The sequence below is a fragment of the Gorilla gorilla genome, chromosome 11, assembly GCF_029281585.2.
Source record: "Gorilla gorilla gorilla isolate KB3781 chromosome 11, NHGRI_mGorGor1-v2.1_pri, whole genome shotgun sequence".
NCBI classification, from domain to species: domain Eukaryota; kingdom Metazoa; phylum Chordata; class Mammalia; order Primates; family Hominidae; genus Gorilla; species Gorilla gorilla.
In genome coordinates this window covers 110,938,132-110,962,705 of record NC_073235.2, presented here as the reverse complement: position 1 = coordinate 110,962,705, position 24,574 = coordinate 110,938,132, and the positions used below count along the sequence as shown (strand labels likewise).

The 24,574-nt window shown below is 37.0% G+C and overlaps 1 protein-coding gene across 16 annotated transcripts in view; it reads right to left on the bottom strand.

The window, feature by feature from the left end:
• The window catches only part of PIKFYVE (phosphoinositide kinase, FYVE-type zinc finger containing), a 91,843-nt gene that overhangs the window by 25,541 nt on the left and 41,728 nt on the right, over positions 1-24,574 (bottom strand). For 15 of the 16 annotated variants that reach the window (XM_019022160.4, XM_055379516.2, XM_055379513.2 and 12 more), the window contains 11 exons: positions 20,883-20,942; positions 18,755-18,884; positions 17,812-17,992; positions 15,235-15,309; positions 12,819-12,926; positions 8,901-9,041; positions 8,146-8,272; positions 6,754-7,913; positions 4,891-4,991; positions 3,259-3,330; positions 2,480-2,651 (listed from right to left, as the gene is read on the bottom strand). In XM_019022160.4, coding sequence (XP_018877705.3) covers positions 2,480-2,651; positions 3,259-3,330; positions 4,891-4,991; positions 6,754-7,913; positions 8,146-8,272; positions 8,901-9,041; positions 12,819-12,926; positions 15,235-15,309; positions 17,812-17,992; positions 18,755-18,884; positions 20,883-20,942 — 2,327 coding nt within the window. The remainder of the gene's footprint in view (positions 1-2,479; positions 2,652-3,258; positions 3,331-4,890; positions 4,992-6,753; positions 7,914-8,145; positions 8,273-8,900; positions 9,042-12,818; positions 12,927-15,234; positions 15,310-17,811; positions 17,993-18,754; positions 18,885-20,882; positions 20,943-24,574) is intronic. The other variant, XM_055379515.2, reaches the window with a different exon arrangement.

The following is a 24,574-nucleotide window of genomic DNA, read 5'->3' as shown; positions in this document are numbered from 1 at the left end:
CAGGTTCAGGCCATTCTCCTGCCTCAGGCTCCTGAGTAGCTGGGGCTACAGGCACGCGCCACCACGCCCGGCTAATTTTTTGTATTTTTAGTAGAGACAGGGTTTCACGATGTTAGCCAGGGTGGTCTCGATCTTCTGACCTCGTGATCCACCTGCCTCAGCCTCCCAAAGTGCTGGGATTACAGGTGTGAGCCACCACACCCGGCCAACATTTTCTTTTCTAATACAAACGTAATATATACTGACTGCAGAAAACTGGGAAATGAGAAAGTTCAAAGGTGGGTGGACTTGGGGGTGGTGGAGGAGAGCAGCATTACCAATAAATCCACCAACATCATCAATATACTAGTATATGTTTACTTTTGATGTATTTATATATATATATACACACACACATATACATATATACATACATACATGGACACATACACAGCCAGTATATTTGTAAATAAAAACTCCTATAGTTTCATAATCTTTTACTTAGCAATATATCGTGAATATTTTCCCACATAAAATATTCTTGCACAACTTTTCAAATGGCTTCAGAGCATCTGGACATGTATTGAACCAATCCTTACTAATGTGCCTTTAAGACATTACAAGTTTTTCCATACTGAGATGATGTTCTGATGAACATCCTTGTATATACATATTTACAAATATCCACAATTATTCCCGTGGGATAAATTAATAAAGGTGGGAATTGGTAAGTCAAAGGGCATAAACATTTATATGATCTTTGATAATTTTTGCCACATTATCTTCCAAAACAAGTGCACCAGTGTATACAGTCTCCAACAATATTTAAGAATATCAATTTCCCCCACTTTCTTACCCAATCCTAGGAATCGGAATTGAAATTTTTGAAATGTAACCTCCTAAAGAAAAAATTTTAAAGAGATTTTACTGATTTATGCTTATCTGACTACTAATGAATAACATTTATTTGTTATTTGTTTAGTAACCATTTGCATTAAATTGCATTGTCATGTCCTCTGCCCATTTTTCTATTATCATGGCTCATAGAAATTTGATATTACATATATTTATGTTTAGTCATATATGTTGTATTTTTCCTTGACACTAGAAGTTTTTCATTTTAGTGTAACAAAACTTACCTTTTCCTTTCTAGCATAAAAAAGCAGAAGTTTTTGTTTCAAAATAAAGTGCATATAGCAAAGCATGTAAGTCATAAAGATCAAATTTAAGTTATTCATTTAGTACCATGGTCAGTCTACCCAGTTAACGTATTCTACAACAAACTATTACCAGCTAACTAATAGGAACTAAAGTCGGTAAGAACAATTATGAAACTAAGACTGAGAATTGCTAGAAATAATTTTATGTCTGTATGTTTGCTGCTGCAGGTGCAACTTTGATTTTGCCCTTCTCTACCACTGATTAATGTAGGTCGTGCTATTATTTTATATATAATTCCCATATGTGCCTTCCAAAAGCACACTTTGAAATAACCCAATTAAGGCCAGGCGCTGTGGCTCAGGCCTGTAATCCCAACACTTTGGGAGGCCAAGGTGGGCGATCACCCGAGGTCAGGAGTTTGAGACCAGCCTGGCTAACATAGTGAAACCTTGTCTCTATTAAAAATACAAAAATTAGCTGGGCATAGTGGCGCATGCCTGTAGTCCCAGCTACTCCAGAGGCTGAGGCAGAGAACAGCTTGAACTCAGGAGACAGAGGTTGCAGTGAGCAGAGATCACACGACCGCACTCCAGACTGGGCGACAGAGCAAGACTCTGTCTCAAAAAAAAAAAGAAGAAGAAAGAAAGAAAGAACCTAATTAAGGTAATAAGTTAAATTTGGAATATTTTATCCAGATTGCAAGCAGTCTGGATAAAAATCATATATTAAAAAAAACACAATATTGGCACCAAATTTTTGCCCCAGAGTTAAAAAAGTAAAGAAAGGCACAAAGAAGAAACAAAACACATGCCCTTTTCTCAAGAACATGCATAAAAACCAACAGAGATCAATTTCAACATGGTCTCATCTGTATGTGAATAGAAATGCTCATATAGGCTTGAATTTATTATACAAATATCCTAATATACTGCAGTTATTGCTTTACAAGTCTGTCTCCTCCCCTAGAGAACAGAAGTCATTCCTTATTCTTTTTTTCATTCCTAGGGCCTAGCACAGTATCTGGCACATAAATGGTGCTAAACGTTTGTTGAATGAATAAACAAAATTGAGATATGTCATGATACAACCTCAAGATACTTTACTGTATAAGGCACTTGTATTTTATTTAATGACTGATACATTTCTAAGATGGGATCTTCAAAAAACGAATACTAGATTGAACATACAGCACTGGAAGGTAAAATAACAATGACAAATAGAGCTCTATAACAAATAACAAATCCAGTACCATATAGGAAACCTTCTCCTCAGGAAAAAAAAAAAACATATAAATAAAGAAATAAATGGCAAACAAAATATAGTAATAGGGTCTATTTACCTGTTTGCAGATTCTACACCAGGAATATGTAAGAATTGTATGCTGATATCCAGGTACTGGAGAATCCAACTCCTTCAGGATTATCTGCACACAGCCTTGGCCATGAACAAAGCGCCGAATATGATGTACCATGGGGGTATCACAGAACATGCTTGGACACTGATAAGAAGGCCTTTGACAAACAAAAGAGCCCTTCTCACATTAAGCATGAAACAGAAATCAGAACCACTGTCAAAGTGCAGCATGACTAGTGAACAATCTGCACAAGGTACTCATGCTGCTCTGAGCCTGCAGCTGAACATCGTCTTCAGCTACAGCACGGTGATAGTTTCCATTTGTTAAGCACCTTCTATTTGCCAAACAATTTTAAAACATTTCCTTTTACCTTCTGATAATTCTAGGGATTGTTATTCCCTATAAAGGGGACTAGTAAAGTGCTTTGTCATGTAAGTGGCGAGTGATGATGCTAAGACTTAAACTGAGGTCTAGATGATTCCAACATTTTACCTCTCATTTGAATCACTGTAAAAAAACAGGTATCCGAAAAATGTTGATGGTAGGGTAATTAGATGGGCAGATATGAGGGATGTTCTGGATAAGAGATCTCAGTTTAAATATGAAATAGATTATTACTTCTTTGAATGATATACTCTGATATGCACTATGAAAGTGAGGATCATGTAACAGTCACTTAACATCCGACTCATGTTTACGTTTTAGGTTGAAATTTTGAGCATCAAAAATGTGTAATGGAACAGAAGGAAGAAATATGTTCTTACCTGAAACAGTATCTCTCTAAAAATATTCCTAATGTAAGATCATTCTTTCCATAAAATTCCATTGTTACAATCCTAAAGAAGAGACCACCTCTTAGAAACATAAGAATTACCATGCCCCAGAGACATTTCATGAGACCACAAATTATGATTACCTATTAAATGTATGGTACTTACAATGAAGTATGAAAGCAGGTAATGTTCTTTGTTGTTATGAAACAGGTTTTAATAAAACAAGTTTAGACTTGCCACACTAAAGCATCTTTTTCACTCCCAATCCACTAGTGTCTTATGAAACTAATGAGGATGCATAAACTATAATATTAATTTAGTAAAACTGATCTGAGTTAAGAAGAGGTAAAGGTTTCCTTTCCAAAGGCTTAAGCCCTGTCAGCACAAGATGGGACTCTGGTCTCCTACTCTCTTGTCCATGCGTTTACTGAGCATGGAAAACAGCAGTTCTTGCTAAAGTGCCAGTTTCTAACTTTTTATCTAACCTATAAATGCTCACAAGACAGTCTGGCTATATAACTGCTGAAATCCACATCTTATTCAAGCCTTGACCTATATATAAACTCCCAGAGAAAATTCCCATGGGTTCTGCCAGTCCCAAGTCTGCCTGCTGAAGCTATACTACTAGAAGAACCCATGAGCTCACTGCTGGAAATAAGTGTTTCAGTTATGCAAAATTAAAACACAGAATGTGTTTTGGCATGGAGACAGTGCTCCCAAACAAGAAGTTATGTTCCATAGTACTTTTAAAACTAAAGGTGAACATGTAATGTAAGGCTATGTACGTCTGTGTGAGGTTTTTGTGACAATAATTTGAAAAAAATAATTTAAAATATATAATGTACTTCAGTTTCTATCAATCTACTTAAGTTTTAGACTAAAACCCATTAATAAAGCAAAAGGTTGACTGCTTTTATAAAAATTATGCCTGAACGAAAACCTGCCTAAATTGTACATGCTATCATCAAAATGCTTATAAACAAGCTTTTTGTGTGTCAACTTTCTCACATTTTTAAGTACAGGTTGGGCATCCCTAATCTGAAAATCCAAAATCCAAAATACTCCAAAATCTGAAACTTTTGAGTCCTGATATGGTACCACAAGAGGGAAATTCCACAACTGAAACCTTTACTTTCTGGTGGTTCAATGTATACAAACTTTGTTTTATACATAAAATTATTACAAATCTTATATAAAATTAACTTCAGGCTACGTGTACAAGGTGTATATGAAACACAAATGAATTTCATGTTTAGACTTGGGTCCCATCCCCAAGATAACTCATTAAAGTATATGCAAGTATTTCCAAATTTGAAAAAATATTAAATCCAAAACACTTCCGGTCCCAAGCATTTCAGATAAGGGAAAGTCAACCAATACAAATTCCTCTTCTATCCCTCACATTTTTTTCACTCTTAATGTACTCTCATTTAGTTCTACTCATGAACAAACATGTATTTTCATATTTACTTCACAAGTTTAAAAGTTCTATCAATTCATATATGACCAGCAGTGTGCTGTGTACCTAAATACAGGTCCTAATGACTGTTTTTGTTTTTGTTTTTTTTTAATTGCTGGAATTCTGTTCTTATGTGGAATAGTGTAGGGGAAAAAGAATCCTACCAAGGACTGACACAGGCACTAGGAGCATTGCTGGACTGGGCAGAAGAGCTGCTGAAGAGCACACAAAGTCTCTGGTGATTAATGGGATTCAGACAGTCCACCTGAAAAAGAAAGAATGAATGGATGAGCAAGCGACTGCAACCGCATTCAACCCCAATGCACCAAACACACTCCACTCTATTTGTAAAGCCTCCAATTATCACTGTGGGGGCTCTGGTCAAGATTTAAAACTACAGAAAACTAAATATAAAGAAGAAGGGCAGTTGGTTTTTGAGAAAAGACAACCCAAAAAGTTTCAATTAAACTTAAAAATACAAAACAATGTCTAGATAGCTTGTTTTCTTAACTTACTCTTTATTTTACACAACTGCACTAAATTATTTTGGAAGAAAAATTAATTAAATATACCCATATTTAACAGTCTGAACTGATGGGATATAACATCAATCTGAGACACCCAGAAATCTAAATTCTAAAGTGTTTATTTATCTATGCTTATGGCCGTTTTTGATCATTACAAATGTAAAACCAGCTCTCTGTTAAAATTGAAATAGTATAGAAGCATATGAAGAAGTTCATAAAATACACAAAACTGCTCCTCCTATGATTCTACTCCACCTCCTAAGCTGAGGAGTTTGACTCTGTGGTTTTAAAATATCTATTCTTTTTGCTAGTTTACATACCTGTCCCACATACACACATCACTTCCTAAGTACAAACAGGGGGTTTTGTTTTTATAAATATGGAATAATGCAACACATATTAAAACATAATTTGCTTTTTAACACTTCAAATATATCATGGGCTTTATCCAAGTCATTAAATGACTTGAGATCCTGCTCATCCTTAAACTGTTTCAATAAACATCTTTGAACATATATTCTTACAAAATGCAAGCACCCTTATATAAGCATACTTAATTATTTCTGCAGGACAGATTATAAAAAGTTGGAGTCCTGGGTCAAAGGTATATACATGTATGTGTAAATTAATGGAGACTTTCCTATCACTTTCTATAAATTTATACAAATGTACATATACCTACATTTGTATAAACTTACATGAAATTTATGAAAGGTGTTTTTCCATGCCATCATTAACCATGGGTCTTTTACGACTTTCCTTTTTGTCAATCTGACAAATAAAAAATTATTTAGCACCACTATTATTTAGCACTTCCTTGACTACTAGTGAAATTGAACATACATTATTTAGCACTTCCTTGACTACTGGCGAAATTGGACATCTTTTCGTTTTATTAAACAATTGCATTTCCTCATCTAGCAATGGATTTGTTAATTAGTTTTATTGCTACCATTATCAATAATGGATCTATAAACCTTCCTTAATTTGCTCTCAATTTATGCCTAAAAAGAAAAAGATCACTGTCATAGTTAAATAACAAGGTAAAATGTTTTATGCTAAAAAAAAAAAAAGAGCTAACTTTTTTTTAGAAAACAAATATATTTGCTGCTAACTTTTTTTTAAAAACACATCTATTTCCCACAATAAGCTTCCTTCTCTCACTCCCTGACACAAGGATCCAGGATTATCATACCACATCCAAGTCATGTTGTCAGAAATTTTAAGCAGCTCCACATTTCCCCTTACTTCAGGGATCTTCCTAGCTTACTATAAGCTCATCTTAAAACCCTGAAACCCAGTTTCATTACAATTCTGCTTCATACATATTAAAGTAACACATAAGCCAGCAGACTCAAGACAAAAACAAAAATAGCATAGGAGAAGAAATATTTCACAAATCTGCATGCAGTCAGCCAAACTGATTTTTTTAGCCTGCGTTTGAGGAGTCATTCAACATATCCTAAATGCACAGGAGCATCAAAAAGTGGTATGGCTCACCTTTGTTGACCACACAGCATCACTCAGAATAAGCCCTCTCTCTTCATCACCCTCGTTTTTGTTTCCTGATTTGCCACTTGAAGTACTTGATGCATCCTTTGAATGAGCAAAAGGGTCTGAATTTTTGGGCTGAATTCTTCCTCCTCTGGCTCGATAATCGGCCAGCATTCTACCCAAGCTCTGGCTATCGCCCAGATGCTCAGCAATTCTAGTGCTCACTAGCTCATGTGAGGGTAAGACTTGAATAGACTTGGCCTGAATACTTCCATTCATGCCCTGAAGTCCAGAGAGATCCCTGAGCAGCTGTTTCTTCCTCCTGTTCTCCATTTCTTTGAATTCTTTATTGAGGAGAGGAGACCAGTAAACCTGCTCTGCAAAATAATCTCGAGTAGAGCATCTCATCCCCTTTTCAGTTAAAAGAAAGGGTTCTCGGAATGTGATTACTGGGGAGACACAGAGGATCACATCTTTTAATTCCTGCTTAAAGGCCAAAGAATAAGTCTTTCGTTTATCTTCAGAGGAGGTGACTTCCTCAGTAACATATAATCCAGTGTCATCCTGTAGAGGGTCTCTAAAGGCTCTTATCTGGCTTTTGGGATCCTGCAGCACAACTGTTTGCTGCAAACTCTCTGGCTGCTCGCTGCCTAAAGCATCTTGTTGGTCATCCACAGGGAGTGACAACAATGATTCCGGTACAGGTGCAAAGAAAGCACAAGGGAGACCCGCCGGGCAAGCTGTTGTGCTATGTTCTTGATGCTTCACAGAGGCAACAGCCTGCGGAAGATTTTTATTTTCCTGCTCACCCTTCTCAAACACAATCCTCGATTCCAGCAAACTGCTATCATCACAGGGCAGAGACTCAGGAGGGATGTCAGGATCCCAGGGGATGGAACCTCCACCGTACTGCTCTTCGACAGCCCCCTCATGCCCTCGTCCCTCAATCAGGGAATGGAATGAAGGGTTTTGCATTAATGTGGGAGGCATAGCAAATTCATCCATGAGAAAGGATATTTCTAGTTGAGAATGATAAGCAACACAGATCATAAATATTAGGATCTCCTTAACTCGAGCCAGCTCATAATCAGAGCCTCCTCTTAGCTTGATTGTACAGCCTAGGTGCTGTGGACAACCTTCAAAAAACATCAGCGTCTTGGTTTGTTCTACAAACAAAAACAAACAGGAAGTTAAGATGGTGGAGGTGGCAATCCAGAAGTCCAAATAGAATTAATTCACTCTCTTAACATCTGTAAAAGAAAAACTCTTACGTGAATAAGATCACAGTTGCCTATCCTCACTTACCCACTATTAATAGGTATTTCCTAGTAAGTAAACATTGTAGTAGTGATAAGTTAACTCTTTTCCTCAGGTCAATCTATGCTAAAGATCACTCACCATTAGGCAACTGAAATATCTGCATATAAAATTTGTGACAAGTGCCCAGGTGTGGTTTCGTAAGCAGCTGGTCCATTGACATCACTAAATCACCTTGGGTCATTCGACTGATTCGTTCCAAAACTTGCTACAAAACAGAAAAACATTGTATTACAAAACTAGAGAAGAATAAAAATCCTTGTAAATTTAATCTGGAAAAGTAATGGAAAAATTAAAAAATAACATTCACAAATTTCCTTTTTAAAAAATATATGATGAATTTTTTTATTCTGGATTCTTCTACACTTAGTTGCTTAGTAATCAATATATGCCCACTGAAACCTTACTCATATTAATAACATTATAAAAATGCACTTAAGCATCATGGATTACCACAAGATAATGTGGGGAGAAAAACAACTTCCTAGAATTGGCCCGTGTTCTGCACCGGGTAAACTTTTCAAGGGAGAGAACGTTTTCTGCTTGAGCAATTCTCCAACAAAAACAAAGGATCAACAAATACCTAGTGATTAACTAATGTCCATTTCACTTTTGGTCTTGTAGACACCAATAAGTATTACATCATCAATTATACTTTCTTCCAGTTCCAGTCTGAAATTCTGAATCTTAATGAAATAGGTGCCATATCTTCTGTCCCACTTTCAATACAAATAGAACAGCAAAGAAAAAAAGATTCTTGTATACCTACCATACGTGCATATAAATTTAAAAGCTGTGATTTTTTTTAAATAAAATAGAAAATTAAAAACACTCACTGACTTTACATTAATGACCAAAGTAATGCCATGTTCCAATAACATGTCCTGGGCAATCCGAGACACTGTTTTCTCAACAAGAACCAAGGTGGGTCGAACATCAACTATTCGCTGGACATAATTCTTCAAGAATTCCCTTTCCTAAGTAAGATAAAAATCAGAAATATTACACCTGGTAAAATGCAGTATCTGGACATATTAAAATATCATCAGAGTGAACAGGCAACCTACAGAATGGGAGAAAATTTTTGCAATCTACTCATCTGACAAAGGGCTAATATCCAGAATCTACAAAAAACTCAAACAAATTTACAACAAAAAAACAAACAACCCCATCAAAAAGTGGGCGAAGCACATGAACAGACACTTCTCAAAAGAAGACATTTATGCACCCAACAGACACATGAAAAAATGCTCATCATCACTGGCCATCAGAGACATGCAAATCAAAACCACAATGAGATACCATCTCACACCAGTTAGAATGGCAATCATTAAAAAGTCAGAAAACAACAGGTGCTGGAGAGGATGTGCAGAAATAGGAACACTTTTACACTGTTGGTGGGACTGTAAACTAGTTCAACCATTGTGGAAGACAGTGTGGTGATTCCTCAGGGATCTAGAACTAGAAATACCATTTGACCCAGCCATCCCATTACTGGGTATATACCCGAAGGATTATAAATCATGCTGCTATAAAGACACATGCACACGTATGTTTATTGCCGCACTATTCACAATAGCAAAGACTTGGAACCAACCCAAATGTCCATCAATGACAGACTGGATTAAGAAAATGTGACACATACACACCATGGAATACTATGCAACCATAGAAAAGGATGAGTTCATGTCCTCTGTAGGGACATGGATGAAATTGGAAATCACCATTCTCAGTAAACTATCGCAAGGACAAAAAACCAAATACCGCATGTTCTCACTCATAGATGGGAATTGAACAATGAGAACACATGGACACAGGAAGGGGAACATCACACTCTGGGGACTGTTGTGGGGTGGGGGGAGGGAGGAGGAATAGCATTAGGCGATATACCTAATGCTAAATGACAAGTTAATGGGTGCAGCACACCAGCATGGCACATGTATACATATGTAACTAACCTGCACATTGTGCACATGTACCCTAAAACTTAAAGTATACTAATAATAATAATAATAAAATAAAAAAATAAAATAAAAAGAAAAAAGAAAATGTGGCACATACACACCATGGAATACTCTGCAGCCATAAAAAAGGATGAGTTCATGTCCTTTGTAGGGACATGGATGAAGCTGGAAACCATCATTCTCAGCAAACTATTACAAGGACAAAAAACCAAACACCGCATGTTCTCACTCATAGGTGGGAATTGAACAATGAGAACACTTGGACACAGGAAGGGGAACATCACACACGGGGGCCTGTCATGGGGTGGGGGAGGGGGGAGGGATAGCATTAGGAGATATACCTAATGTAAATGACAAGTTAATGGGTGCAACACACGAACATGGCATATGTATACATATGTAACAAACCTGCACATTGTGCACATGTACCCTAGAACTTAAAGTGTAATAAAAAAAAATATATATATATATATATATCAAGATAGCTTGACTATTATCAATCTTAGACTAAATTTTCTTCATCCACAAATAAGTCTGTAAGCAAATTAATTCAAACACAGTAAGAATCTCATTCATCATTCTAAACTTGATTATGCTGACAAGAGTTTCAGGAGAAATTCCATTCTCCAACTAACTTTCCTTGAAAGATTTTCAATTCTTAATTTAAAAGCCAAGAATCCAATTAGCTAGTTCAGAGGTTAAAAAAAAACACGAACAACAAAAAACCTAACCTCACAACTCCAAAATAAAAGCAATTTCTAAGTTTTTGTTTTTTTTTTTTTTTAAGAGACAGGGTCTCATTCTGTTACCCAGGCTGGAGTGCAGAGGTGCCGTCATAGCTCACTGTGACCTCAAAGTCCTGGGCTCAAGCAGTCCTCCTGCTTCACTCTTCTAGGACTACAGGCACACATCACCATGCCTGCCTAATTTTTTCTATTTTTTGTAGAAACAGAGTCTCACTATGTTACCCAGGCTGGTCTTGAACTCCTGGCCTCAAGCAATCCTCCTGCCTTCAGCTCCAAAAGTGTAATCACAAGTGTTAGCCACTATGCCCATCCCTAAGTTGTTTTAGTATGGTTATGAATTCTCTCCTCTACATTCTGAAACCAACATGAGTTATCCCTTTTTCTGGATCTCTGAATAAATAACTCTAACAGATGCTATTTCAGCTACTTCCTAATTCCATTTTCCCAACAGATCATATAATACCTAGGACAGCTACAGTTAAAGATCTCAAACATAATGCTAATAGAATTTTATCACAAAGGCTTAATTTCAAAAGAAACGAATATTGTGGCTCATGCCTGTAATCCCAGCATTTTGGGACGCCTCGGGCGGATCACCTGACATCTGGAGCTCAAGACCAGCCTGGCCAACATGATGAAACCCCGTCTCTACTAAAAAAATACAAAAATTAGCCAGGCGTGGTGGCAGGCACCTGTAATCCCAGCTACTCGAGAGGCTGAGGCAGGAGAATAGCTTGAACCCGGGAGGCGGGGGTTTCAGTGAGCCAAGATTGCACCATTGCACTCCAGCCTGGGGGACAAGAGCGAGACTTCGTCTCAAAAAAAAAAAAAAAGAAAAGAAAAGAAAAAGAAAAAAGAAGTATTTCCCTTTATTTCTTTAGAGTTCTCTACTAAAATGTCTAGTCAAAACCCATCATTTTTACTGATAGCACAGCTGAATTCCAAAGAGAAAACAGCCCCAGGTCACAGAGTTCTTAAGTAATACAGCAGAGTTTTATAAAGCACTGTCCCTTTTACTACAACTCATTTTCTCTTATTGTTATCTAGGAAATCAGTACAAAAGTGATTGCTCCTACCACTCTTGAAAAAAATGTATTTACCTAGGAATTTTCAAGTAATGCTTTTCCTAAATGTTTCTGGAACCCAGCATAAGTGTTTCCACTATAATATAATATACATATTCCTTAAAAGCTTCCATTTTGAATGACCACAAAGTAGAATTAACAGTATTTATGGGAGAAAAGGAGTTGGAGCAGAAAACTTAAAACCTATGCAACTTTATACCTACAGCACTAACAAAGATAATAATTGGTACCTTAAGAGGAATCATGGAGAGCCCAGGCAGAGAGCTTCATATGGCATGAGGCTGCCTCAAGTGAAATTAAATGCACAAAAACTATTGCAACGCTACAACTAGAAATGGAGCTCTGAGCAGCAAAGCCACCAAGAACCACACAGAGATGCGGGTGTGTCTCCCTGGGGAGAGAGCCCTGCAAGCAAAAGCTTTTACTTTCTTAAAATAGAGCTGGAAGGGTTTCTGCCTGTGTAGCAGCTGAGCTGAGACTGTTTTCCTTTCCGGCTGAGGGTTATAACCTACTGCAGCTATTCTGGGCCTCCTTGCTTAGGAAAAACCACTGAGAAACCAACACAACTTTCATCTGACATTATTCTCTTTGCCAACTACATATAAGGTAATTGATGTTCTAGAAATATGTTTTAGTAGCATAGACTGTATTACAAACCAGACATTCCATTAGAAATCTGGTAAGTTTGAGAAATTCCCACAGTAAATCAGTGGATTAAGTGGGAAAGGGAAATTAGTATTTGGATTTTCACTTTTTCTTCCTTAGATCCTTGAACAGTCACATGTTACCTTTAACACTTTGAAACTTTAAAAATAATGAGTGACAGAGGTTTTGGTAAGCTATCAAGTTTGCCTATCCAATTTAATTAGCTAGAATTAAGTCAAAATAATTAAGAGTTTATAAGCATCATGGTACACAAACATCCCTCTAAATTATTATTTTCAGTAGTAAATTCTTACCTGAAGCACAATAGGATCAATGCAAGTAAACTTAGTTTCTTCTCTGTAGAGATACTCAATGGAACACTTCAACAGAAGAATTTTGGGGTTTTTAATACAAGAATTCATCTACAAAAAATGAACAGTTTGTTAAAGTGTTTAAAGGTTTGCATTTTACAGCCCTCCTTTAATTATAACTTTAAATCTGTATTGTTCATAATTCCTACTAACTTAATGTATCTCATATTAGTATTAATATACTCTCATTTAGTTCTTTTATGGTATTAAATTTTTTCAAAGCAAATAATATGTTCAGAACAATGCAAAATTCTTCAAAAAATGGCTTTTCTTTCTTAAGGCTACTTTGATCTTCTATACTCTTTAACTTTTTTTTTATTTCTGATATTGTAAGAAGAGACATCATGCCCTGAGTGTGCACGGAGGGAGCAGTATTTAATGACAGGTTACTTCACAAACTCCAAGAAATAAGCAACTTTAAAAGCATATTTTAGTCTGTCTAAAATTGAAGAGGAGAAGAGGCAGAAAATAATTAAAATGCCTCCTGAACATATTGCTAATAGAATAAATTTCCAAACAATCATTAAGGTGGCAAGCTGAAATAGGAAACATGAAGTTCAAAAAGAAAATCTGAAAGCATCTCAAGAAGCAGAGACTCAAATAATATACCCTAACCGTGTGCTTAAAGCCACAGGCAGAATAGCAATTGAGGTTTCAGGCTGACCAAGTTTATGGACCCCAAACTGGCAAACAGTTCCGAAAACAGTGACTCACCAGCTGGGAAACTCAATTCAGGACTCTTTTTAGCAACTACAAATCAAGGACTATCTCTAATCAGTGGGGCAAGACAGTCATTCATGCATATGTTTCCACCACACCCACATACAAATTTTCCTCACTTTCTGAGAAGGCACAACATATTTACCTCTTAATTCAACAAATATCATTTAATTTGGTTTAAAGTTCTCCTTTAAAGGGTAATGTGTGGTTTTAGTAAGACTCTGTGTAGAAATATTGACTTATGTGGAATTATTGCAATAAAATACGCAATAAGTACAAAACTCAAGCCAAGTATATTTTTATTTATCTATGGTCACTAATAATTTTCAGGAATCTTAATCCCTTAGAAAAAACTATATTAAGCTCAACTTAGAAAAAAGTGAAAACAAGACTAGAGTTCATCCATCTGGTTGCTCAAGCTAGAAATCTGCCTCAGCTCTCGCTGTAACAAAATCAGTATCCCCAGAAGTGGGGCCAGGGTATCTCTGTTTTGAATGTTTCCGCTGATTCTGAAGCACAGCAAGGTTTGAGAACACTACTATAGATCAATGGTATCTCAAAATGCAAGGACCAACAAATGACACTGGAAACACCTGAAGTGCCTACTTTTTTTTTTTTTTTTTTTTTTTTGAGACAGAGTCTCGCTCTGTTGCCCAGGCTGCAGTGCAGTGGCGTGATCTCAGCTCACTGCAACCTTCGCCTCCAAGGTTCAAGAGATTCTTCTGCCTCAGCCTCCCGAGTAGCTGAGACTACAGGCACACGCCACCACGCCGGCTAACTTTTGTATTTTTAGTAGAGATGGGGTTTCACCATATGGCCAGGCTGGTCTCAAAGTCCTGACCTCGTGATCCGCCAGCCTCGGCCTCCCAAAGTGCTGGGATTACACACTCAGCCTAGTGCCTACTTTAAATACAGTACCACCATTTCCCTAACATCCATACACTCCCATTGCCCTTAACCTACTGAATGAGAATTTCTAGGGGTTAGGCTAAGAACAGACATTTTTAAAAGGTCCACATGTGATCTCAACGTATGCACACTACACTGAGAATCAAAAGATTTCAGAATAAAGTTCAAGACCTTTAATGACATACAAAGCCCTTGCCTGCTTCCTCCAGCTTCATCTACATTGCCCATATTACACCTTAGGAGCTCAGAGTCTCCTTAATACCCCAGGTTATCTCACTCCACTCCTTTGTGCTAGTGCTACAAAGATATAAGGTGAGAAGGATAACAGAAGAAGACTGACAGTTCTGTAGCCGAGCACTAGAAGAGCTTTCAGTTTAAGAATGCTAAGCCTCTGGAAGGACTCCAGCCTACTAGAGAAACCCTGTCTCCCTAAGATGTAACAGGATCAGGAGATAAATAATGCCAGTATCTTATCATTCTGTTAATCTAGAAGCCTGATCCTCTCCCCTTCCTCCTTCTGTCTCGTGAATTCCCATTATTCAAATTCCAATCCATTCATCCTCAGCTCTGGAAAATCTTCCCTGAACCTACCAAATTTCACCCCTATGGCAGACACAGCTGCCTTTCACTGTCCATTGTCCATTTCTTCCATAACTAAGGTGCCCCAACTTGTTACCTAAGCACACAGCCATGGTTTGCTGAACTTCACTGCTGAACTGAATCACATTACCTTTTTATGTGCAATGTTCTTGGTACAAACAAAGCCATTGACAACCACAGAATCAAACTTCTTTCCACCTGGGATCTAATGGAATAATTAAGAAAACAATAAAATTCAATGATAACATGCTTAGAATCTAGTTAGATGTATGCTATTATTTCTTTCCATTTTTTTTAAACTATTATGTAATCAAATAAGAACAAAAAATTTCAGGAAATAATTCTTCCTTTCAACCAACGATCAATGGCATCTCTGCATGACTCTGTTTTCCCATCCCCTGTTCTCTAATGTACTACCCTAGGACTCTAAAGTACTCACTGACTGAATAAACTAGTGCCATGTGGCAGTTAACACTATTGTTTAAGTTAAATATCATAGGGAAAAAGCACACACAGGACTCCATTACTATCTAAATCAGGGGTGTCCAATCTTTCGACATCCCTGGGCCTCACTGGAAGAAGAATTGTATTGGGCCACACATAAAATACACTAATAACAGCTGATGAGCTTAAAAAAAAAAATCGCATTGTGGTTTTGATTTGCATTTCTCTGATGGCCAGTGATGATGAGCATCTTTTCATGTGTCTTTTGGCTGCATAAATGTCTTCTTTTGAGAAGTGTCTGTTCATATCCTTTGCCCACTTTTTGATGGGGTTGTTTTTTTGTTGTAAATTTGTTTGAGTTCTTTGTAGATTCTGGATATTAGCCCTTTGTCAGATGAGTAGGTTGCGAAAATTTTCTCCCATTTTGTAGGTTGCCTGTTCACTCTGATGGTAGTTTCTTTTGCTGTGCAGAAGCTCTTTAGTTTAATTAGATCCCATTTGTCAATTTTGGCTTTTGTTGCCATTGCTTTTGGTGTTTTAGACATGAAGTCCTTGCCCATGCCTATGTCCTGAATGGTAATGCCTAGGTTTTCTTCTAGGGTTTTTATGGTTTTAGGTCTAACGTTTAAGTCTTTAATCCATCTTGAATTAATTTTTGTATAAGATGTAAGGAAGGGATCCAGTTTCAGCTTTCTACATATGGCTAGGCAGTTTTCCCAGCACCATTTATTAAATAGGGAATCCTTTCCCCATTGCTTGTTTTTCTCAGGTTTGTCAAAGATCAGATAGTTGTAGATATGCGGCGTTATTTCTGAGGGTTCTGTTCTGTTCCATTGATCTATATCTCTGTTTTGGTACCAGGACCACGCTGTTTTGGTTACTGTAGCCTTGTAGTATAGTTTGAAGTCAGGTAGCGTGATGCCTCCAGCTTTGTTCTTTTGGCTTAGGATTGACTTGGCGATGCGGGCTCTTTTTTGGTTCCATATGAACTTTAAAGTAGTTTTTTCATCAGAGAAATGCAAATCAAAACCACAATGAGATACCATCTCACACCAGTTAGAATGGCAATCATTAAAAAGTCAGGAAACAACAGGTGCTGGAGAGGATGTGGAGAAATAAGAACACTTCTACACTGTTGGTGGGACTGTAAACTAGTTCAACCATTGTGGAAGTCAGTGTGGCGATTCCTCAGGGATCTAGAACTAGAAATACCATTTGACCCAGCCATCCCATTACTGGGTATATACCCAAAGGACTATAAATCATGCTGCTATAAAGACACATGCACACGTATGTTTACTGCCGCACTATTCACAATAGCAAAGACTTGGAACCAACCCAAATGTCCATCAATGACAGACTGGATTAAGAAAATGTGACACATACACACCATGGAATACTATGCAACCATAAAAAAGGATGAGTTCATGTCCTTTGTAGGGACATGGATGAAATTGGAAATCATCATTCTCAGTAAACTATCGCAAGGACAAAAAACCAAATACCGCATGTTCTCACTCATAGATGGGAATTGAACAATGAGAACACATGGACACAGGAAGGGGAACATCACACTCTGGGGACTGTTGTGGGGTTGGGGGGAGGGGGGAGGGATAGCATTAGGCAATATACCTAATGCTAAATGACGAGTTAATGGGTGCAGCACACCAGCATGGCACATGTATACATATGTACCTAACCTGCACATTGTGCACATGTACCCCAAAACTTAAAGTATAATAATAATTTAAAAAAAAGAACAAGACATACAAAAGTTAAAAAAAAAAAAAATCGCAAAAAATGTCATAATGTTTTAAGAAAGTTTATGAATTGGTGTTGGGCCGGATTCAAAGCAGTCTTGGGCTGCATGCAGCCCACAGGCCACGAGTGGGACAAGCTTGATCTAAATAAAGCAAATTACCCACTGCTTTTCCTCTGAACAGTGATCACAATCTGTGAGAACAGGCTTTCTCATAGCTGACTTGTCAAGAAGAGGAAGCAAGAAAGGAAGAACCTATCTCTGTTTGGGTTCCCAACTCATCTCCAATATAACTCATCCTTTCCATTGACCTTTCACTTCCTATGCGTGGCTTCCATGACTCCTAAGTGCGCTGCTAACAAACAAAGCAGACAGCAAAACCTCCTACTCCTCACCTAGCACCCCTCAGGGTAATGACTCTTTTCAGATTACCATTAAGACAAAAATTACAATCAGTCCTTCCTCATCAGTTCCTAGCATTAGTAAAACATTAGCAGAGCTCACTTTTTTGATGTGGACAAACTGACGGATATCCATGTCATCATCCTGGTTCTTGACATCAGGTCGGACTGTCTGAACAACCTGGCAGACCAATGACACGATGATGTCCCTCCAAGATGATGACAGTGAGTCACCATGGAGCAACTGCTGGAGTAGTGCCATCATGTGGTTATGATTAGCTGAACTACAAAAATATTATAAGAAAGAAGTTTGCATAGTTAATACTGCCAGAGACAATAATTCTGACGATAAAACAAACAGCCTACAAAGAAATAAACATTTCAATTATGGCTCACAGATAAGATTTTCTAGGTCAATATCATTCTTTCATTATATCTGTACCTTAAGGATTTTGCATATAAATGAAATCTGAATATCTTCCACTAAGAAGTCCCCTGCAATTGACTGAAATGAAATTTTAACATGTAAAATGGGGACAGACAAGCACAGTTTGGGGCTTTTGTTTTTGTTTTTTTCTCTGAGACGAAGTCTTGCTCTGTTGCCTAGGTTGGAGTGCAGTGGCGCGATCTCAGCTCACTGCAACCTCCGCCTCTTGAGTTCAAGCAATCCTCCTGTCTCAGCCTCTGAGTAGTTGGGATTACAGGCCAGCGCCACCATGCCTGGCTAATTTTTGTATTATTAGTAGAGACGGGGTTTTACCATGTTAGCCAGGCTGGTCTCGACCTTCTGAGCTTGTGATCCTCCCGCCTCAGCCTCCCAAAGTGCTGGGATTACAGGCGTGAGCCACTGCACCCAGTGCAGTGTTTTATAAGAAATTTAATCACAAGTCAAAATAGACTTTATTTCCTAAGTAATCTTAGTATTTTTTCACTTTCTAAGGAAAAAGAAAAAGACCTCCCTTTTTAAGAGGAATGATGCATATGCTTATCAAGTCACTGAAGATAATAAAAGTGAAAAATTAAAATTAAAAATTTCATTGCCTTACAGCAACCTCTCCATGGCTTGTTTCTCCCCATTCTCCTCCCTCAGGAGCTCCAGGTTGTTATGATGCCAGCCTAAAGGTGTGAAAGGCAGCTCTTTGGATTTTTCCTCTACTCGGCGATTAAATAAGGATTCTAAGTACAATATAAAATAAGAAGTTATTACCTCATTGTCCTGTTTTATACCATCTACTCATATATTTAGAAATTGCCCTTTGTCTTTATAAATGTTTTACGTTAGCCAACATAAATTGGTGTAAAAAGGCAAGAACATGTAATAAACATATAAATAAAATGCGTAAGAAAATACTTACAAATACATAAAATACACTAAAAATACAGAAATGCAAGAATTAAGAAGAGCAGTAATTGGCAACAGCCAAAATCAGAAACAGAACTGTGAAAATCAAATGTACGTAACTAAGACTCTCAAGCCAATAATTATAAGCACAGCTTCTGAAAAGCAAATAAAATGAAACTTTTGCTTCTCCTTTTAATTTTTACAAACGAGGGTGTTAATTTCCCCTTTAAAATCACAAACTGGGCCGCGCGTGATAGCTCACGCCTGTAATTCCAACACTTTGGGAGGCCGAGGTGGGCAGATCACCTGAGGTCAGGAGTTCGAGACCAGCCTGGCCAACATGGCGAAACTCCATCTCTGCTAAAAACACAAAAATTAGCTGGGCGTGTTGGCACACGCCTGTAATCCCAGCTACAAGGGAGGCTGAGGCAGGAGAATCACTTGAACCTAGGAGGCAGAGATTGCAGTGAGCCAAGATCGTACCACTGCACTCCAACATGAGTGACAGAGCGAGACTCCATCTCAAAAAAAAAAAAAAAAAAAATCACAAACTGAAAACTGCATTCAACAGAAATCTGAATGCTGGCAAAAGAACACATGATAGCGAGAGTGATGAATTTTCAAGAAAGAAGCTCAGCTCAGATATCACAAAACAACAGATGACAGTGTAGAAAGTCAATTCAGACAATCCTCAATAGTGTTTCTCTTTCAATACTGGCACAGGGGTTTTTTAACAAAATTTTAGCAAGACAGACTCAAAAACATAAATATTAAAACATAATAAATAGCATTTTTGTAGAATTTGTGTAAAATCTTTAAATTTTTTAAAGGATGAATGAAAATATTACAAAAAATAAATAATAAATGCTTAACAAAAAATATGTTCACTAAATAATTGTTGAATAATCTGACGAAATAAGTGGAAAGAAAAGAAGCGGGAAATGCTTACAAAAATTCTCTAACCTGTTCTCTCTTAAAAGCAAAACAAACAAAAAAACTTCCACCAAACAGCCCAGCAGATTACACAGTAAAGTATATGTCCATGACATGTGAAGTACAAGAATTGCGCATTTCAATTATATAAAGGGCCACTCTGTAAACTTCTAGCCGAACCAGATGCTTGGAGATGAATTTAGAAGCATTGCCAAGCTATCAGATAAGCTGCAGTGGCTCCTTGTACCCGCTTGCCTTCTCTCTTTGATCTGAAACCGTGGGAGCCAAGAAGGAAGAGAAATTTTCTCCCATTATCTGAGGCCTAACCAGTGGAGTACTAAGGACTAAGAATGTCTTTACTCTAGGAAGCTAAGCTAAGCTAAGTAGGGAAGGAATAGGAGAAGGCTAGTACTTTTCTATTCTCCTTTTGTGTCCAAAAGAAATTTATCATCAGAGTTAGTTCTTTAACCTCTACTGCCTGCTTCTCTTCCTCACCCCACAGGGCAAGCAGCATCCTTAACTGGAGATCTGCCTGTGGGCTTTTTGACAAATTTGACAATCCTTGATGATATTTATATCAATACTTAATATTATATTCACAATATAGTTAAGTGTAAACTATGTCTTTAAAAGAATTAAGTTCAAATTCTACTTAAAAGTTTTTAAACAATTACTTTTCACATCAGAGACCTCCTTCTCGCAAACCAAGTCCAAGTTTACATTCTTGGTTCTCAACATTCTCTAAATCATTATACATATTAAAAACTGTATTCCCATGATACCACCATAATCAAATATATTTTCAGCACCTGCTCTGTGCTAATCAATGTGCTCAGCCCTAAGTATATCCTCATGAAAAAAAGAGACACCATTCCACATACAGCTTTTTATAAAATTACCTTTGATGAAAGCATCACTTATTGAGAGCTGTTGTCCTCCAGTGTCAGAAATCAAATACTCTGCATACCAGGGAGACAACAGAGAGGAGGAACAAAAGGAGAGACATATGACTATAACATGTCAGCATAATTATATAGAGAATACGCCCACACACAAAGTATTACTCATACTAAACCCATCACTGCCCGGCAAATTCAAGAAAGCTTTGGGTCAAAATGCCTCTTTATACTTGTTCTACGCACTTCATACTAAACTTAAGCAGACTTGCATTAATAACACAATAGAGCCGTGAAAACAATTCTCCTTAATTCAAATGTCAGATAGAGAAATGTTTTTCTCTTACCAAAACCAACCGGTTTATGAAAATTAAGATCTTCAGATACTTGTACGACCATCCTAAAAGATTACAGTTCTTTTCACGTGTAACTTGATGATTTAACAAATAATCACTTTGCCTATGCACAAAGCAGTTCATACAGAACCCACCTGATAAAACAATATAAACTTTTTTCAAATTTCAGAATATAAGCTATAAAACAAATTAATACAGAAGTGACATTGGCAGGAATAAAGATAAAACTCATCAGTATTTGTATTAGTTCCAAATAAGTGTTTTTGTTTTCCAAAAATTATATCAAACACTGCCAAATTTTTGCTAGACATTAACTGAACACACTCTGAATGCTTTTAATATGTTAAATACTTTTCTTACAAGTGAAACTCTTTACTTCCCCGTGAACTTTCTCTAGGTCTGTGACCAAGCATAGCTCAAATGAGGTTCTTTCCACTATGCAAATTAAAACATGATGCGTGTTAACTCCTTTAAGGTAAAGGATCTCCACAAAATTTTCTCCAAGTACATTTATAAACAACTGGGCTTTAAAAGTTACTATGTTTATAAGCCAATATGCTCATCCTTCCAACCAGGAAACAAAGAAAATATTTTATTTAGAAAGTTCAAGTGCACTATGCCAAATACAATAAAATCGAGCATGTGGGCAAGATAGATGTTATACTTTATTTCTGCTCTTCCCTCACAGGAATGAGTAACACCAAATCCTATTAGTTCAATTAATGTATTGTTCCTTACCAGCCTTCTCACACTAAAGCTTAACTGTATCTATATGAGACTCCAGAAATGGTGGATTTTCCCCATTTAGTTATGAAAAAAATTCAAACCTACAGAAAATGCTGTATACCATCCACCTGAGTTCAACAATTGTTAAGGATTTGCCATATATGTGTATGTTTCTTCCCCCTGATCATTCAAAGTTACACACATCATGACACTTTACCACTAGGACATCAGCACAACTCTCATAAAAATAAAGGTATTCTTCTCTATAGCCACAATATTATTTACATATTTGAGAAAATTAACAATGTCTTTAATAGCACAGAATTAGCCCATACTCAAGTTTATCCAACTGCCTCCAAAATGTTTTTAATCCACAGTTTTTCTTCTTAAGCCTCGATGCAATCAAGTTCACACATGGCATTTGGTTCCTGTATCTCTTCATTCTCTTTTAATCTAGAACAGATCTCCTGTCTTTTTTTCTTTTCATAACATGAATTTAAAAGAACCCAGGTCAAATGTTCTGTGCAATGTCCCACATTCGGAGTACAATCCATTGTTCTCTCATGGTGTGTTTAACTTGCTCCTCTATCCTATGTTTTCCTATACACGGAAAACTACATCTAGAGATTTACGGAAGCCGTGATTTTCATCTTCTTCTCTAGGTTTTACTTGCTAACTTTCCAAGAATAGTTCAGAATCCTGCTTGTAATACATAATAAAATATATTTTAACTGTACAATTCTCCAAGACCAATAATGAAAAATTAAGCCAGTTTTACAAGCTTCTGAAAATAGGGTTTTCTCACTTAAGACAGAAAGCATAAGTAGTATTTTTTAAAGTACAGATATTTCAACCAATTTTATAAATCCAATTTTCCTCAGCCTGAAACAATATAGGACAATCCACAAGAAAATATTTAATAAGTACTACCTTTAATTTCAATGTAAAGATAAAAACCATTCCCATTTGTATGTATACAAAGGGAATGAAAACCAGAGGCAAAAGAATTCTATTATTTTTTCACGTAACTACCAGTCTCCCTGGAAATCTTTATTTTCTGGTAATCAGTGTTCATCTTGACTATAACACTCAGCAAACTATTACACTTCAACTTCACAAGAAAAAAATGTAAGAAGAATAACTCATTAGTATGTTAAAAACTAAGAGAGAACTGTAAAAGCCAGTAATATTTATTAAGAGACTTGTAAAGTCTTCAAATTATAAGACTGCAAATGACCTAAGAGGTCAATTTAATAATTATCTTCTTCCTAATGCTGGAACCTCCTCTGTAATATTCTCACTGAGTAGGCTAAAGGATTATAATTTCTTTTTAATTCTAGATCTAGATTTTTCAGTTCACAGATTTAGAATTAAAAGAAAACTTAGAAGTCCCCAAGTCTATATAATGCATCACCCAATGCAGGCATCTGTCCTCAATAACCATGACAGGTGGACATTCAGACACAACCTGGACACTTACCATGCACAGTGGCAAAAGTTCACTACTCCCAACTACTGAATCTAGTTCTTCCTTCAGCCATATGCAAAATAAATATAATTTCTTTCAGGTACTCTTCAGATACCTAAAGGAAACACCAAGTCTTTTTTCCATTTTAAATAGTCCAGCTTTCCTTAGCATGGTTTTCAGATGTCTTAGGATCCTGGCAACCTCGTTCTATTCATAAATGAGAACTGAACACAAAACAGTAAATTGAATCCTCATTCTAGACATTATATGGCCACTAATGAAATCTATTATTGCCCTAGGGAGTGCCGGGGAGTGCGGGGTTGGCACATCACACTATTAAGTTTGCAAATAACTAAAACTTAGATCTTTATCACACAAATTATTAAGAGTGACTTTCTCCAAAGTACTAACAGTAAACATGTTAAGCCTTATTCTTTTATGTTTAACTGTGTTAACTTTCATCTTGTTAGTCTCAATCTATTGCTTGAGAAAATAAAGATCATTAAATGTCAATTCTGCTATCCAACATGCTAGCCATTCTTTCCAGATTTTAATTATTTGTGGACCTAAAAAAACATTAAAAGTGCTGACCAAAAAAAAAAGTGAACAACTCTAAATATAGTCAAGTCCCTATAACATAACCTAGGAGCATCTACTTCCTGTTGACATCAAATTATTAATTATCCTTTCAATATTTTGTACAACAAGCTACAAATCCATGTGTTAATACTAGTAGTGGGCCCGGTGCGGTGGCTCACGCCTGTAATCCCAGCACTTTGGGAGGCCTAGGTGGCGGACTGCCTGAGATCAGGAGTTGGAGACCAGCCTGACCAACAGGGTGAAACCCTGTCTCTACTAAAAATACAAAAATTAGCCAGGCATGGTGGCAGGCGCCTGTAATCCCAGCTACTTGGGAGGCTAAGACAGGAGAATCACTTTAACCCGGGAGGCAGAGGTTGCAGTGAGCCAAGACCGGGCCATTGCACTCCAGCCTGGACAATAAGAGCAAAATTTCGTCTCAAAGAAAAAAAAAACAAACTACTAGTGTTATCATAAGCTCTTACATTCACCAGATACACTACACTCTTTGTGTTTTTCATATTAAAAGCTCATACTAAGTAGAATGGTGGTTACCAGAGGTTAAG